Source organism: Megalops cyprinoides, chromosome 21 (genome assembly GCF_013368585.1).
Source record: "Megalops cyprinoides isolate fMegCyp1 chromosome 21, fMegCyp1.pri, whole genome shotgun sequence".
NCBI lineage: Eukaryota > Metazoa > Chordata > Actinopteri > Elopiformes > Megalopidae > Megalops > Megalops cyprinoides.
The window spans coordinates 7,644,330-7,657,887 of NC_050603.1; the positions used below are offsets into that span (position 1 = coordinate 7,644,330).

Here is a 13,558-nt window from a genome sequence, read left to right on the forward strand (position 1 = left end):
ACTTGCTTTTCGGAGAAAGTAGCAAAATGCCTCTTGAGGCCATGAAAAAACAAAATGCATAAATGTAAAACAAAAAAGTGATAGAAAGCAGTGTTCAATTCCATTTAGAAGCAATTCTAACATAGTTGTACAAATTGACAGTTGTATATAGGAGGCCTAAAGAGTGGAACTGTAGTAATGTAGTTTATTCTAGGTTTTCTCAATATTTCAATTGCTGTGCACAAAGCAAGATATTCTAACAGTGCTGTCTGTTGACACTGAAGTCAATAATTACAGCTGGGAATGTAACACCACCATCCTCTCTCTGTGCAGGTGGTCAAGAAACTGCGAACACAGCCTCCGATTCCTGAACCAGTGTCCGCTTTGTGAAGGCTGACTAATAAGGAATTAAGGAGTACCAGAGAATGCACACAAAGAGACAGATCAAGAGACACACCAACAAAGCAGGCAACTGGAACCCATCAATGGGAGAAGTCTTATTAAAAGCCTTAGCCTTAAAATGGCCTTCACGTTTATACAACACATGGTGTTGGTCTTAAAATTCTTTAATATTATAGCTTTATTTTCAAATATTTTTCTAAACTGTTGAGTCTTTCTGCTCTGGCAAAAGCGCAAGAGGCATGTACTTGGGCAGGTGTACTCTGGTTGGATTTTGTAAATTCCCCAGTCCACATTTGACTGCAAAATTACATCGCCATCTAGTGGTTGTAATCGGTAGTGATCACTTCTGCCAAGTTAGGGAAAGTGGAGGGCCAAGATGTGTGTATTTGGCCCATACCCTTTTGTACATAATCAAAATTGTATTTTTTTCCTGAAAAAAATTATCACTCGAAAAACATGCACTATTCCTTTTTGGAGTAAAGCTGAAATACTACTTATTACATCCAATTCTGTAGTTTCTGCATTTTTTGAAAACAATATACCTTAAGACTAAAGCTAATTCAATATGGTATCCATTCTGTTTGCAAAGAAATGATCAGTGACTAATTTATTTATTTCTTAATTAAAGAAATTTTGTTACGGAAGTTACAAAATTATTGTCACTTCTTTTTTGTAATGAAATAAGTAGCTACAACAGTGCTCATTACTTGTTCTCTGTTTTGTAATGGAATAAGTAGACACAAAAATGCTCATTACGTATTACTTTTTTTGTGGAATAAGTAGTTTATGCTTGAGAAAGGGATGCTGCATAGTTTTTTGAAACAAAAATCAAATATTAGAGCTGTCAATCAAAAAAGCACTTTGTGAGGTAAATAAGCTGTACCACGTTTGATGGAATCGGCACGGCAGTGTTTCAAGTAGGACTATGTTATGGCTCTGAAGCTGATATTAAAACTTAATTAGCTGCTTTATAGTCCACCTCCAAGGCAGGAGTGTACAAGGCATTATAAGACTGCTACCACTGAAACAATATACTCACATTGATTGGGATATTTCAGAATATTTATGACATTCTCCTTTCATTTTTTTTGTATGTGTTTGTTTTCATGTCTGTTGTTATCATGACTGTTGTCATTGTTGTAGCTACAGAGAGACTACTCTTTCTGTCCGTCTGTCAGATAACCTGCTCGATTTGATGTTTTGATCAAATGTGTTTTTTTTTTTTTAAAAAAAAAGGTCTTCACCACTGTGCATGCTCAGTCTGACGGACAGTTTGTTAGTCAGGAGCGGGCACGTAGCTAGAGCAGCAGAAAGCCTGGCTTGTAGCATTCAGGTAATTCTGACCACATGTAAATGTATGCAAGTTTTCTCTTCAAATCAATATGCATACTTTCATATCAAACCCATGTGTTGGTATGATTAGTGCTTCTATATGGATCTTTTTTTGTTTCAGTTTTTCTACTATTCAAACACATTTTCATCACAAGGTGATTTTTAAATAATTTTGCTCATTTTGAAAGTTAAGACGCATCATGGAAAGCCAGGTGCCCCTGACAGATTGGTGTTAGAGCAGAGCTATAACACAGTATTGTGCTGGGCTACCTGCAGGGCGTTTCTCCCAGCACACCTGCACAGTGGACGACTTTGAGCTTCCCCACTGTCATGCTGTTCGTCTGCGATACACCTGCCAACGTACCTGATGTTTCAATAAGCAATGCTGGGACTGTCCTTCAGACAACAGCAGGGAGAGATGCAGCCAGTCCACTAGGTGCCAGGGGCATGTCAGTCTAAAGGATTCTTCCTGGTTTTCCTGGCCAATAGGAGTAAGCCATTACAATCACATGTCCATCATGTCAAGAAGCCGTCATTCTATTTGCTGTCAGAGATGAAGGGGTGTGTTTCCTACATCATAAATACTTAAGTGTCTCTCCCAAATGGGCAAACTCATTCATAGAGGCTAGGCTGCAGGTGACTGTTTATCCAGGGTTTTACTCTTTGCTACAAGTATTAAATCCTCTTTCTTTTCCTACTGTGTATCCACTGGATGAAAATCTTATCTTGATGCAGTATTGCACAACTGCCCTGTCAAAACTATGTAAATGAGAACAGGCTATCCTTTTCCATGGTCTGAAACCTGCAATACCTTCTGCCTTGGAGATATAAAAATTAATATTGAAAATATAACAATAATAATGTACAGTTGCTATGTCTTTGTTAAGAAAAAAAAAGAGTATAAATAAAATGCTTTAGAACTTATATCTTGTCATTTCCATGAAATGTTTTACTTGTGTTCAAAAAGTTTATGTTAAAGTGACCATCAGTCAAATAGTCCAAAGCTGCAGGTGTTCTATTGTGAAACTGTTTTTTCCAAATAAGAGCTTGATTGATTTTAGTTTGACATAAATGTTTGCACATTCCCCAATCTCCCGATTGGTCTAGACACTCATATGATGTTTGGGATAACCTGAGAGATGCTGTGTGTGTGTGAAAAGCAGCAAGTCCAAGCTGATTTATTCAGCTTTTTCAGTGGTGTACATTCCGCATTTCAAGCTTGGTTAGGAAACATTTTAACTGCCCTGCAATCTTCCATCTTAGTCTGTTGGTAGCTTTTTTTCTGAAGGCTAAAAGAAATGGACCACCCCAAGACTGGTCCCCCTTAGAATTTCTGCAGTGATTCAAAGACAGGCGGCGGTTTTGTGTGGCTGATATCATGGATTTCACGAAACAAAAAAAAACTCAAACAAGCATAAGGAGTCTTGCAGCTGTTTAATAATGTACAGATGATCCTTCGAGAAGTAGTGACATCAGTGACTGTTACAATGGAGCCCTGCAGTTGGTGACACAACAATGAGATAACCGTGGCACATCCTATGACAACGGACCATTCCGTTACATCACACCGTTCTACTGCCTGCCGGTACAACCATTCACACACAGAGCGTTCCTGAAGGTTACAGATTACTGGATGATCCCGTAAGTAAATAAAAAGAGAAATACCTGAACTTGAGGTCAATGGCATTAAGATAAGAATCACTAGAGACAGGGCTTGAGCTGCAGTCAGACTGGCTTGCTTATTGTCCAAGGAAGGGTGTGATGCTCAGATTAATGAAGACAACAGTTCTAGAGAAGGAAGACTTCTCACATTGCAGATACAGTATGCGGATTACAATAGTACGTGTTGCTCGATAAGATACAGTGAAAGTAAAATGTAACCCATTTTACAGTCACATTGGAACTATGATATTTACAGCGGTACCCCAAGATGCTTTGATAAGCTATTCCACGACTGTTTTTTTTTTTTTTTTGTACATGTGAATGGAAAGAAATAAATTTGAGAAGGCAATAACCATGATTAACTTCAAAAACAAAAAATGGACCACAAATCCATTTAATTACACCGGAGATTCTCTGTTGCTGTATACACCCCTCTTTTGTGATTGGCCCTGTCTGGCTGTGTAAATATGAGGCTGTCATGGAGATTGGAGAATCCATGTGGGCTGGCAGTGGGGGGGGGGCATATTTAGCTTATGTTCCCTCCCTTCAGTGTTTTACAGGTGATCTGTCCCAGTTTGGTCATGAGGTCCTTCTCTTTCCACTGAGCCACGCACTCGCCCGAGATCTTCAGGTCCTCCTGGAAGTGGGATGAGAAAAAACCCAGTCAAAACACTGGGGAACATTCCCTATAAGAGAACAGCTGGCAACTGTTGGCCTTCATGTTGCCGCTTGCTGTTACCTGTAGCTTCTCGAACACCTTCTTCTTTGGCTTGAGCTCATCGTCTGGCTTGCCTGCATCGTACCCCTCCACGAAAACGCGCTCCCCTGGCGATGAGCCCTCTGGGGGGTCCAGTGGCTCCACCCTCCTGGGCTCCCCCTCACTGTGCGCAGAATTAGCCAATCAGAGAGAGGGAAAGGAGGAGTTAGTTCTCTAAACATATCCTGCGTATCTCAGATGGCGAACAGGCTGTAGAGGGGATGGGTAATGGAGAGGGTGAGATGGCAGACGCAGTACAGAGTCAGCAGAAGAACAGCATGGATAGGAGAGAGGGAGGGAAAGGAAATGAGGAAGCATTACATTACTGTCATTTAGCAGACGCTCTTATCCAGAGCGACTTACAAAGGTTACAGTTTTTACATGTTATCCAATTATACAGCTGGATACTTACTGAGGCAACTGTGGGTTAAGTACCTTGCCCAAGGGTACCATGGCAGTGTCCCAGCAGGGAATCAAACCGGCAATCTTTCGGTTACAAGCCCTGCTCCTTACCACTATGCTACACCGCAGGGAATAAAAAAGTTACATGGGGAAATATGAAGGGGAAGGGGAGAATGGAGGGGAAGGACAGGAAGAATAAAAAGCGGAAGGAGAAAGGGTGGGCGCAGGGGAAGGGGTGGAGAAGAAGAAAGAGGCGGGAAAAAGGCAGTGGAAGGAGGAGACTCACATGGACGCGCACAGCAGCATGGCCTGGGACTCCACCCCCCTCATCTTCTGAGGCTTTAGGTTGCACAGCAGCACCACCAGCCTGTCCTGCAGCTCCTCCTGGGGCACGTAGGCCACCAGCCCGCTCACCACCGTCCGCGGCTCCGCCTCCCCAACGTCGATCTTCTCCAAGTACAGGGAGTCTGCGTCCGGGTGCTGGGGAGAGAGACTGGCCAATCAGAGGTGGAGGGCAAAGGGCAGCAGCACAACACTACACAACAGCCAATCAGAAGACAAGAAGGAAAGCGGTGGTACAGAGGAGCCAATTGGAAAGAGAGAGACACTAAGGTTCTAGAACCTTCCTAGAATCTTCATATGAATAAATGAGTGGGGGCCAATCAGAGGAGGAGTGCAAACATCGGCAACACAACACAGCCAATAAGGCTACAAGAAGGAAACTGATGGTACAGAGGAGCCAACAGGAAGTGTGCAGAGAGGCACTGATGCTTACAAACCAATCTTTACATGAATTAACATAGACATCAATGGGGGCCAATCAGAGGAGGAGTTAGGATAGATGCAATACAACACAGCCAAAAGGAAAAAAAACAGAGGAAGACGTCACTGAAAGAAGCTAATCAAAGAACAGTGGCTATTTTGTCAAGAACATTTCCACTTTATCTAGATATAAAATATCACAGTTAAGAATGTAATAAGAAATACAAAAAAGTTTTATATGTTCAGCATTGAGGGCATTTCACATTCAAATGAGAACAAAGATGATTTGGCTTTTTTTCTCTAATTATACAATGAAGATGTTAGATGGTGGCTTTCTCAGTGCTTGCTTAGTAGAAAGATTCTTGGAATTACAGACTGAGCAAGTGGTCAACTTTCAAGGAGATACAAATTGAAAAGACTGAGTAATGGGATGTAATATTGAGTGATGTGTGCTCTACTCAGGTAATGCTTTAATGAAACATGCTGATTTGAGGGTTTAGATATGTTGAATAGATGGCTTATTTGGCGTGTTGTCCTTTAAGGTGGTTGACTGCAGTGTCTCAACGCCCCTGCCCTTCTCTCTCACCCTCTCCACGCTGATCACTTTGCCCACTCGGATGTCCAGTCTGGAGGGAACAACGTCTTCCTCCTCCGAGTTTTTAGGATTTCCTTTCGGTGCTCCCTCTGTTGGCAAAAAGATGACAGTGCTTCTCAGAACCACATTTCAGCATTTCACTCCCAAGCCAGAGTGATGACCTTAGACTACATATTTCACTGATGTTCACTGACTATGAAGGAAATGTTTTTCAGTCTCTGACTGCATGGCTCATGAGTGTCCTTTATTTGATCAGCTGGCTCTTCCACCTACTGTTCTTTGAGGGGTCGGGGTAGGCAGTATTCGTCAGCTTCCTCAGCTCCGGACTCTCAAACTTCTTCCTGATGGGATCCAGCAGCTTGTTCAAGGCTACCTCTACTGACGCCTTCAAGTCCCCTGGGTGAATGACCTGCAGGTTGGCGAGAGGGGTCAAAGGTCAGGGGTCGGGTGAGGCAGGATATGAACCATGCCTGAGCGTACTGTGAGTGACAGGTCCAGAGTTAAAATTAAGATACGGTCCAGCTGGCTTTAAACAAAGGGATTCTTTATCTACAGTGATGTCGACGCTTTTAAATTACTTCACTGTTCCACATATCCAAGCCAATGCTTTGGCTGACCACACACACACACACACAAACAACTCCCACTACATACGGTGCTCGCGCTGTGCTTTATTACTGTGAGGGAGGGAATGAGGGGAAGATAACCCTGGGGGATGATCACAGCTGTTTTGATTTAAACTGATTTACCTCCTCGGCAAAGTCCTTCTCCACCTCCTCATAGACTGTGTAAACTTTGTCTCCTCCCCACTTCGGATCTCTTTTGATGACAAACTCTGTGAACGCAGAAAGAAATGGGAGTGCCAACATGTCAGTTACACACCGAGGTGATTATATTCATTCCATTTCCTTAGTAGCCACTCTTATCTTGAGCAACTTGCATAGCTTACCATTTTTATATGTTACCCATTAATGAAGTTGGATATTTACTAAGGTGATTCAGGTTAAGTACCCTGCCTTAATAGTACAACCACAGTGGCTAACTTGGCAATCAAAGCAGCAACCTTCGGGTTATGAACTCTGTTTACCAATACACCACACTGCTATAGTATAAGCCCGTTATCTCTTGTCTGATGCACCAACTCTTACTCCCTATAGGGGGCACCCTTGCTGTAATAGAGTTACAGGCAAACCAGAGTTCACCTGAGTTCAGGGGGAAGAGGACATGCTTCACGAAGGACAGGACCCCGTTGTTCTGCACGTTGCCCGGCTCACAAAAGGCCTTCTTCAGCTTCTTCTTCACTTCCTCCTTCCTGTCCAGGAGGTCAATCTTTGACTCCTGAAGACCAGGAGAACAACAGGGAGAAAGTCAGGGAACACCTGTGATAAAATGTACTTAACTACTATGGCAACAACGGAGGTGACACCAACCATGACAAGTCTACTGTGCGCCCTTTACTCCAAGTGCATGGTTTAACTTTCAAACGCAAGCGGATGAAAGCAAAGTTGTGCAGCTGCTGCGTGAATTGCATCCCTCTGTATGTTAGCAACGAAACATACCAGAGCACGCCAAGGGCCACACTGCTGTGTCTCTTTCCAACCTCCGTTAAACAGCATTAACGTTCATGTCAACAGAAAGGCTCCAGAATCAAACATACTCTTTAGACTGTATTTGATGTCACTCTTAAGAAAGAAAATGTCAAAGCAATTCACATACAGCACGTTTCAAAGATACAACGTAAACTATAGCAGACATTACTTCAAAGAGCGATGATGCTTTGGCCACAGAAATCACATAGAGAGATGGCAGTAGATGTGATGAGATGAGACCAAGCTCTTCTTCATATAAAGTACCAGTCAAAAGTTTGGACACACCTAGGAGTGTTTTTCTTTATTTTTACTATTTTCCACATTTCATAATAATAGTAAAGACATCAAAACTATGAAATAACACAAATGGAATTATGCAGTGACTGAAAAAGTATTAAACAAATCAAAACTGCGTTATATTTTAGAATCTTCAAAGTAGCCAAAAATATTTTTTTTAATTATTTTTTTTGGAGACAAACTGATACACAGGCATCAACTTCACCATTTACACTTGTCTAAGAAACAAATTTCAAGCTTTTAAGCATAAGACTTTAGTTAAAAGTGAGGTGCCCTGATGGAAGTGGACCTTCAAGTTACATGTAGTGAAATATCAGCTCCTCACCTCCTCTGAAGAGCTCATCTTGCCCCCTGTGAGTCCTGGGACCATGGGGTTCATCATGTGGATCCTCTTGGCGTACCCCAGGGAAGGCAGGTACTGAGAGAAAAACACACAATACAACCACCAATGATTCAGTATCAGAGAGTCACATGGTCCCAAACTGTATAATAGGCAGTGATCAGGGCTGTCTGTGGATGCTGATGTGAGACAATTCTATTCAACACAAACGGAGTATAACACAATAATCAACCATTCAGCACCCCAAAGTCACATCCCCAACTGTACAATACAGAGTGATCAGGGCTGTCTGTAGATATGAACCTAAAACTATACTATTCAACACAAACTGGGTACATGTAACACAACCATCAACGATTCAGCATTCCAGAGTCCCATGATCCCAGTCTGTACCATAAGCAGTGATCAGGGCTATCTGTGGATCCTGCTTGAAGCTATTCTATTCAACACAAACTAAGTATAACACAATAATCAACCATTCAGCACCCCAAAGTCACATCCCAAACTGTACAATACAGAGTGTACTGTAGATATGAACCTAGAACTATACTATTCAACAACAAACTGAGTACATGTAACACAACCATCAACGATTCAGCATCATGGAGTCACACACCAAACTATATCATAAGCAGTGATCAGGGCTGTCTGTGGATACTGACATGAAGCTATTCCACTCTACACAAGCATAATTCTTCTCATACCTTCTCTGCCAGCGTGAAGATCTTCCTCTGGTCCACACCTCCAAACTGGGCATCTACCTTCAGGTACTCTTCATCAAGGGCCTACAGTACAGGAGAAGGCAGGCATGTGACAAACTACTCAGAAAGAATCACCTACTCAGTGTCATTCATCTAATCAGTCATTTTCGCCTGCCATTTGAAGTGTAGCTGAGGCTACAGAAGCAACAGGTTAGTCTGTGCCTGTGGGTGTCAATACATTCAGATATGATATAATAAGATTTATAGATGCAGTAAAGATGCAGGTGTATTAGTTCTTCAGGTGCAGGTCAGTACCTGTAGATGTTCTCAAGGTATAGTGCAGGTCAGTACCTGTAGAGGTGCTTAAGGTATAGTATAGGTCAGTACCTGCAGTCCAGGGTACAGCAGCCCACTCAGCAGTGGATGCTCCACCTGCTTGACCACCTCAGCTCCGGCCTTCTTGGCATCGTGCTCTGTTACCATGGAGGACAGTCGGTACACATCCAAGGTGTACTCTCTGGGGGGATTAGTCAGAATGAATTTTGTAAAGAATATTTACAGACAAAAATGTTGTAGAGCTACAATGAGCTCAAAGTACTGCTACATATTTGAGGAAAAAGTCAGGAACAAAAGAAAAACAAAAACAAAACCTGTCACTGTTTTGTTAAGCCTCACCAATCCAGTCTTTAAACAATGCATTTGTGGTAAGGCAGGTTTGGTAAGGTGCGATTTGTGGCGGGCAAACATGCCTCAAGCATTAGTAGAGCTGTGGTATTGCATTGGCACCACTCTCAGTCACCTGAAACATGCAAGATCAATTCTCAGTGCGTCCTTGCTCCAGTCATACATGTCTGTGAGAACAAGCACTACAGTAACGAGTACACTCTTGTTACTGTGGCTGCCAAGCCAGAAGAGCTGTGTGTGAAGGGGACTTAGGGAACATGGCTTGGACTCTTTTTGCCATTTTGTTTCTTCTGCAATGACCAAGGTCAGCAGCGCTACCTGGCTGCCTTATCCTCAACGCAGCTACCAATTCCGTGATAACTGTGTACCATGTGAAGACATGAAAGCATGAGCCTGTCCGGTGTTCCTACATTTAAAAGTCTGAAACGATTAGTAGCTTTTGTGCTCGTTGTTGGTGAGTTGTTGTTCATAACCCTGCGGAAGCACAAAGTTTGCAAAAGGGTTCAAAGTACAGGCACAATGAGTAAAGCATAATTATTTTATTTGTCTGGTTTTGTGAGAGAATACGAATCTGCTTGCAGTTAAGTTTATTCATTTAGCAGATGCTCTTATCCAGAGCGAATTACAAAAAGTGCATTCCGCAGGGTTAGGCATTTAACCATATAGGTAGTCTTTTGAATGTAATATTATGAATGACATCTCGAAGAAGCTCTGCATAACTGACACAGAACTGCTTGTGGCTCAACAGCTTGCTCAGGCTTCAAAAGATCCAATCTCTAGCGGCACACCAAGAAATTCAAATAAGACCAAACCATTAATAATTCCGACATTTCCTAACTCGGAAAAGGGTGACCCCTGGGGCTTTGAAACCCTCACCTGCTGAGCTGGTAGTCCGTCCCTTTGATGAACTTCAGCTTGTCCAGGGGCACGCCGATGCTCTCCAGCATGGCCTTGATGACCTGCTCGTAGTACTGCGTCCGGAGCTCCAGCAGCTCCCAGGGGGCCTTCATGTTGTCCAGGTAGGCGTGCAGATCCGCGAACAGAATGGTCACCTGCAGGGGGGGCGTATAAAGGGTCAGGGTGGCAACACAGAGCTGGAGAGTGGGGAGGGAGGGGGGCAATTCCATCCGGTCCTCAATGATTAATAATGTATCCTGTTAATACTAGCCAATGCTGTGGAGAATAAACACTATATTCAAAAAGCCAGGAGAAAGTATTAAAGTCAACCTGCACAGAAGCGTGGAACCTTAACCTGCCAGGGCTGCTTCAAATGTATCGTGCAAAGAAAGGGTATCTTAATAATTCATCTACATAACTGGCTATATCAAGTAAGGTCAGGGTTATTAAAGCAGTACAGCTGTGATTGTAATGTGATCTTTGTATATTACAGGGAAATAGGCTGCTATAGCTACCTAAAAACAGTAGAGATATCCACTATAAATAAAAGTGGCTAAACCATGTGCAATTTTTTTATAATCCCATTGCCAATGTGCACATGATTGTCTTACCACTCCACAAAGAGTATCACAACCTGCTGCGTAAAGTCAGTGTGCCACCAAAGACACTAGATGTGGTAACTAACTGCATTGGCATCCAAGCTACACTTTTCAGCAATGCGCCACTCACCATACAGAAAGGGTCTTACACTCATACAGTATGTTGAGTTCCACTCACAAAGCTGCACTTTTACTAGGCCAAACCAAGTGTCTTGCTCAAACAAAAAAACAGACTGTCATTGCAGGTGAAAGTGAAAGAAGTTACACTCCCCCCGCCCCCGTCCCCGTCCCCTGCTGGCTGCATTCCTGTCACCAGTTTCCTCATCACGTGTCAGGTGCCCAAACTATTTCTTAACACCGATTCTTAAGATGGGAAAATATTCCTGATCTTTCCCCTGAAAGTAGCATCACACTCCCCACTGACCCTCCCAAGGGTTTATTCAATTCAATTCAATTTTATGTGTATAGGGCTTTTTACAACACAAGTTGTCACAAAGCAGCTTTACATTGTTCCCAGACCTGAGACCCCCTGAGAGCAAGCCTAAGGCAGCAGTGGCAAGGAAAACCTCCCTAATTAACAGGAAGAAACCCTGAGCAGAACCCGGCTCAGAGGGGGAGCCCATCTGCTTCTGGCCAGCACTGGGCAGATAGGGTTTATAGGGTTGGATGGCTGCTCTGTTCGCTTTGCTCCCAGAATTCCGAGGGACCTCCGTGGCACTCACCTCACACCCCGCCTTCAGGAAGTCGGCGATCTTGGACATGGGCACAAAGTAGGCCACGTGGGGCTTGCCAGTGGTGGCTGTGCCCCAGTAAACCTTCAGCTCTCGCTCCTGCAGGATGGCTTTCAGCTTGTCATCGCCCAAAACCTCCTGGAAACACAAAGAAGCAGGAAGAGGCCTGTGAGACCACAGGACAGTACAGGAGGATGGGGGACATATTCCAAAAGAACCACAACATCTTCACAGCTGCTGTTTTCGCTACCTTTCTTCCAGACTACACACACATGGAGCTCTGGATAATGGACAGGTATCCCATATATAAATATCCTATATGTGATCCATCTAATTAAACAAAATGGACTCCTGGAACTTGCCCATTACTGTGCAGGTACCCTTGAAGCCAAAACATGAGTAATTACATTATACACAACACCTGTTAACACGTAATGTCCAGGGCGCTACCCCATATCGGGATTTCTACAGGACCAATCGCAGCCGTTGTTAAATATCCAAATAAGCAAAGAAGCTGCGTCAAACCTGCAGATTCCTGGTGATGAGATGGTACTTCTCCTCTGGGCTCAACTGCTCCCCCATCGCCGCTTTTTCGTGCACCCGCAGTAGCTGAAGAGACTGAGGGAAAAGAAGGGAACAGCTGGTAAACGCGGTACTGTAGCTAGAGCTATTGCCACTGCAGTAGGGCTCGTGACTGCCATCTTTCATTACCTCCATTCATTTGCAAGGCTGCAGACTAAAATACTGTTACAGCTTGCAAATACTTTTAGCCACTATCTAGTCAGCGCTCTAGCTAAATACTGTTACATACCTTGCTAACAAGTTACCCTGAGTGGTGAATGGGTGTTTAGCTAGCAGCTAATATTAAATTAAAACAGGCAGCTAGCCGGCTAACTGGCGAGCCTACAGTTCGTATGCTCTAACTAGACATAATTTATGTCTGACTAAATAACTGCCACGTATGTGTCGCACTTAGCAGAACATCAGTAAACATTCATGTTTTACCGGTCAGGAACCTGCTTCGGGCTGACGTAACATCAGATACACGCATTGGATCATTTAACACTTCCTCAAGCTATCTGGCTAACGTAAATCGAAACCATAACGCTGAATCTGTCAAACTTGGCGAAATTCAAAACAGACACTTGAATACATCACATAAAAATAATTCTGCATCCGTTCAATGGCAGGTTTAACTAGATCACAGCACTGCCTGCTAACTTAGCTGAAGAACACGAGTTAGCTAGCCTGCTGCATATGGCTAGCTAGCTATATGATCAGACTTTGCTATATAATTTGTCTTTAGTTCTCTATTTGTGTGAAAATGTCAATATCCTAGTATTACAGTATTCTCAGTTCCTGTGTAATACTATATAACTCGTTACATACATTTCAATCACTGGTACAGATTTCCCCAACGTGCCGATGCCGGTCGATCGCCTGTGTGCACTGTGTCAATGTGTTGCATCAGCGCTGTGCAAATATCTATGATCGACTACAAAGCCTGGAAGGAAAAAATCATCGAGCATGATGAAACCGATCCTCGAATATAGGGGTCCGTTCCAATCCGCGCCCTCTCGTCAGCTCCCTTCGCTCGGGAGCGCGCCGCCCGCCACACTGATGCTGCTGGCTTAGAAAACCGCCCCCTCTCCCCTATATCCTGCGCGTTTACTCATTATGGTGGAATATTTTCTTTTCTCTTAAAATTCTTGGCAGCAACAACCACGAAACGTAAACTTCAGTCTGTCATAGAATGCCGATGTTGCTAGATGCTGAGTAAAGAAGGGGGGTAAATATTTCAAACCTCCCACGTAACTGCCTCCCCTTAC

At 43.4% G+C, this 13,558-nt stretch overlaps 2 protein-coding genes across 6 annotated transcripts in view; one reads left to right on the top strand and one right to left on the bottom strand.

The window, feature by feature from the left end:
- The window catches only part of kiaa1522 (KIAA1522 ortholog), a 59,272-nt gene extending 58,877 nt beyond the window's left edge, over positions 1-395 (top strand). For all 3 annotated transcript variants that reach the window (XM_036555600.1, XM_036555602.1, XM_036555603.1), the window contains one exon: positions 313-395. In XM_036555600.1, coding sequence (XP_036411493.1) covers positions 313-350 — 38 coding nt within the window. In that variant the 3' untranslated portion in view covers positions 351-395. The remainder of the gene's footprint in view (positions 1-312) is intronic.
- Positions 396-3,141: 2,746 nt separating this feature from the next.
- yars1 (tyrosyl-tRNA synthetase 1) lies at positions 3,142-13,196 on the bottom strand. Of its 3 annotated transcripts, none has more exons than XM_036555619.1 (14): positions 13,119-13,196; positions 12,255-12,338; positions 11,721-11,867; positions 10,379-10,554; positions 9,206-9,335; positions 8,822-8,902; positions 8,103-8,195; positions 7,094-7,229; positions 6,641-6,726; positions 6,165-6,300; positions 5,883-5,980; positions 4,821-5,014; positions 4,115-4,256; positions 3,142-4,012 (listed from the first exon to the last, which is right to left on the bottom strand). In XM_036555619.1, exons 2-14 carry the CDS (start codon positions 12,309-12,311, stop codon positions 3,902-3,904), a joined length of 1,587 nt encoding a protein of 528 aa, XP_036411512.1. In that variant the 5' UTR covers positions 12,312-12,338; positions 13,119-13,196; the 3' UTR covers positions 3,142-3,901. The 3 variants fall into 3 exon arrangements, with proteins under 3 accessions (XP_036411512.1, XP_036411511.1, XP_036411513.1); XM_036555618.1 differs by having other exon boundaries at positions 12,255-12,347; XM_036555620.1 differs by lacking the exon at positions 13,119-13,196 and adding an exon at positions 12,541-12,588.
- Positions 13,197-13,558: the final 362 nt, after the last annotated feature.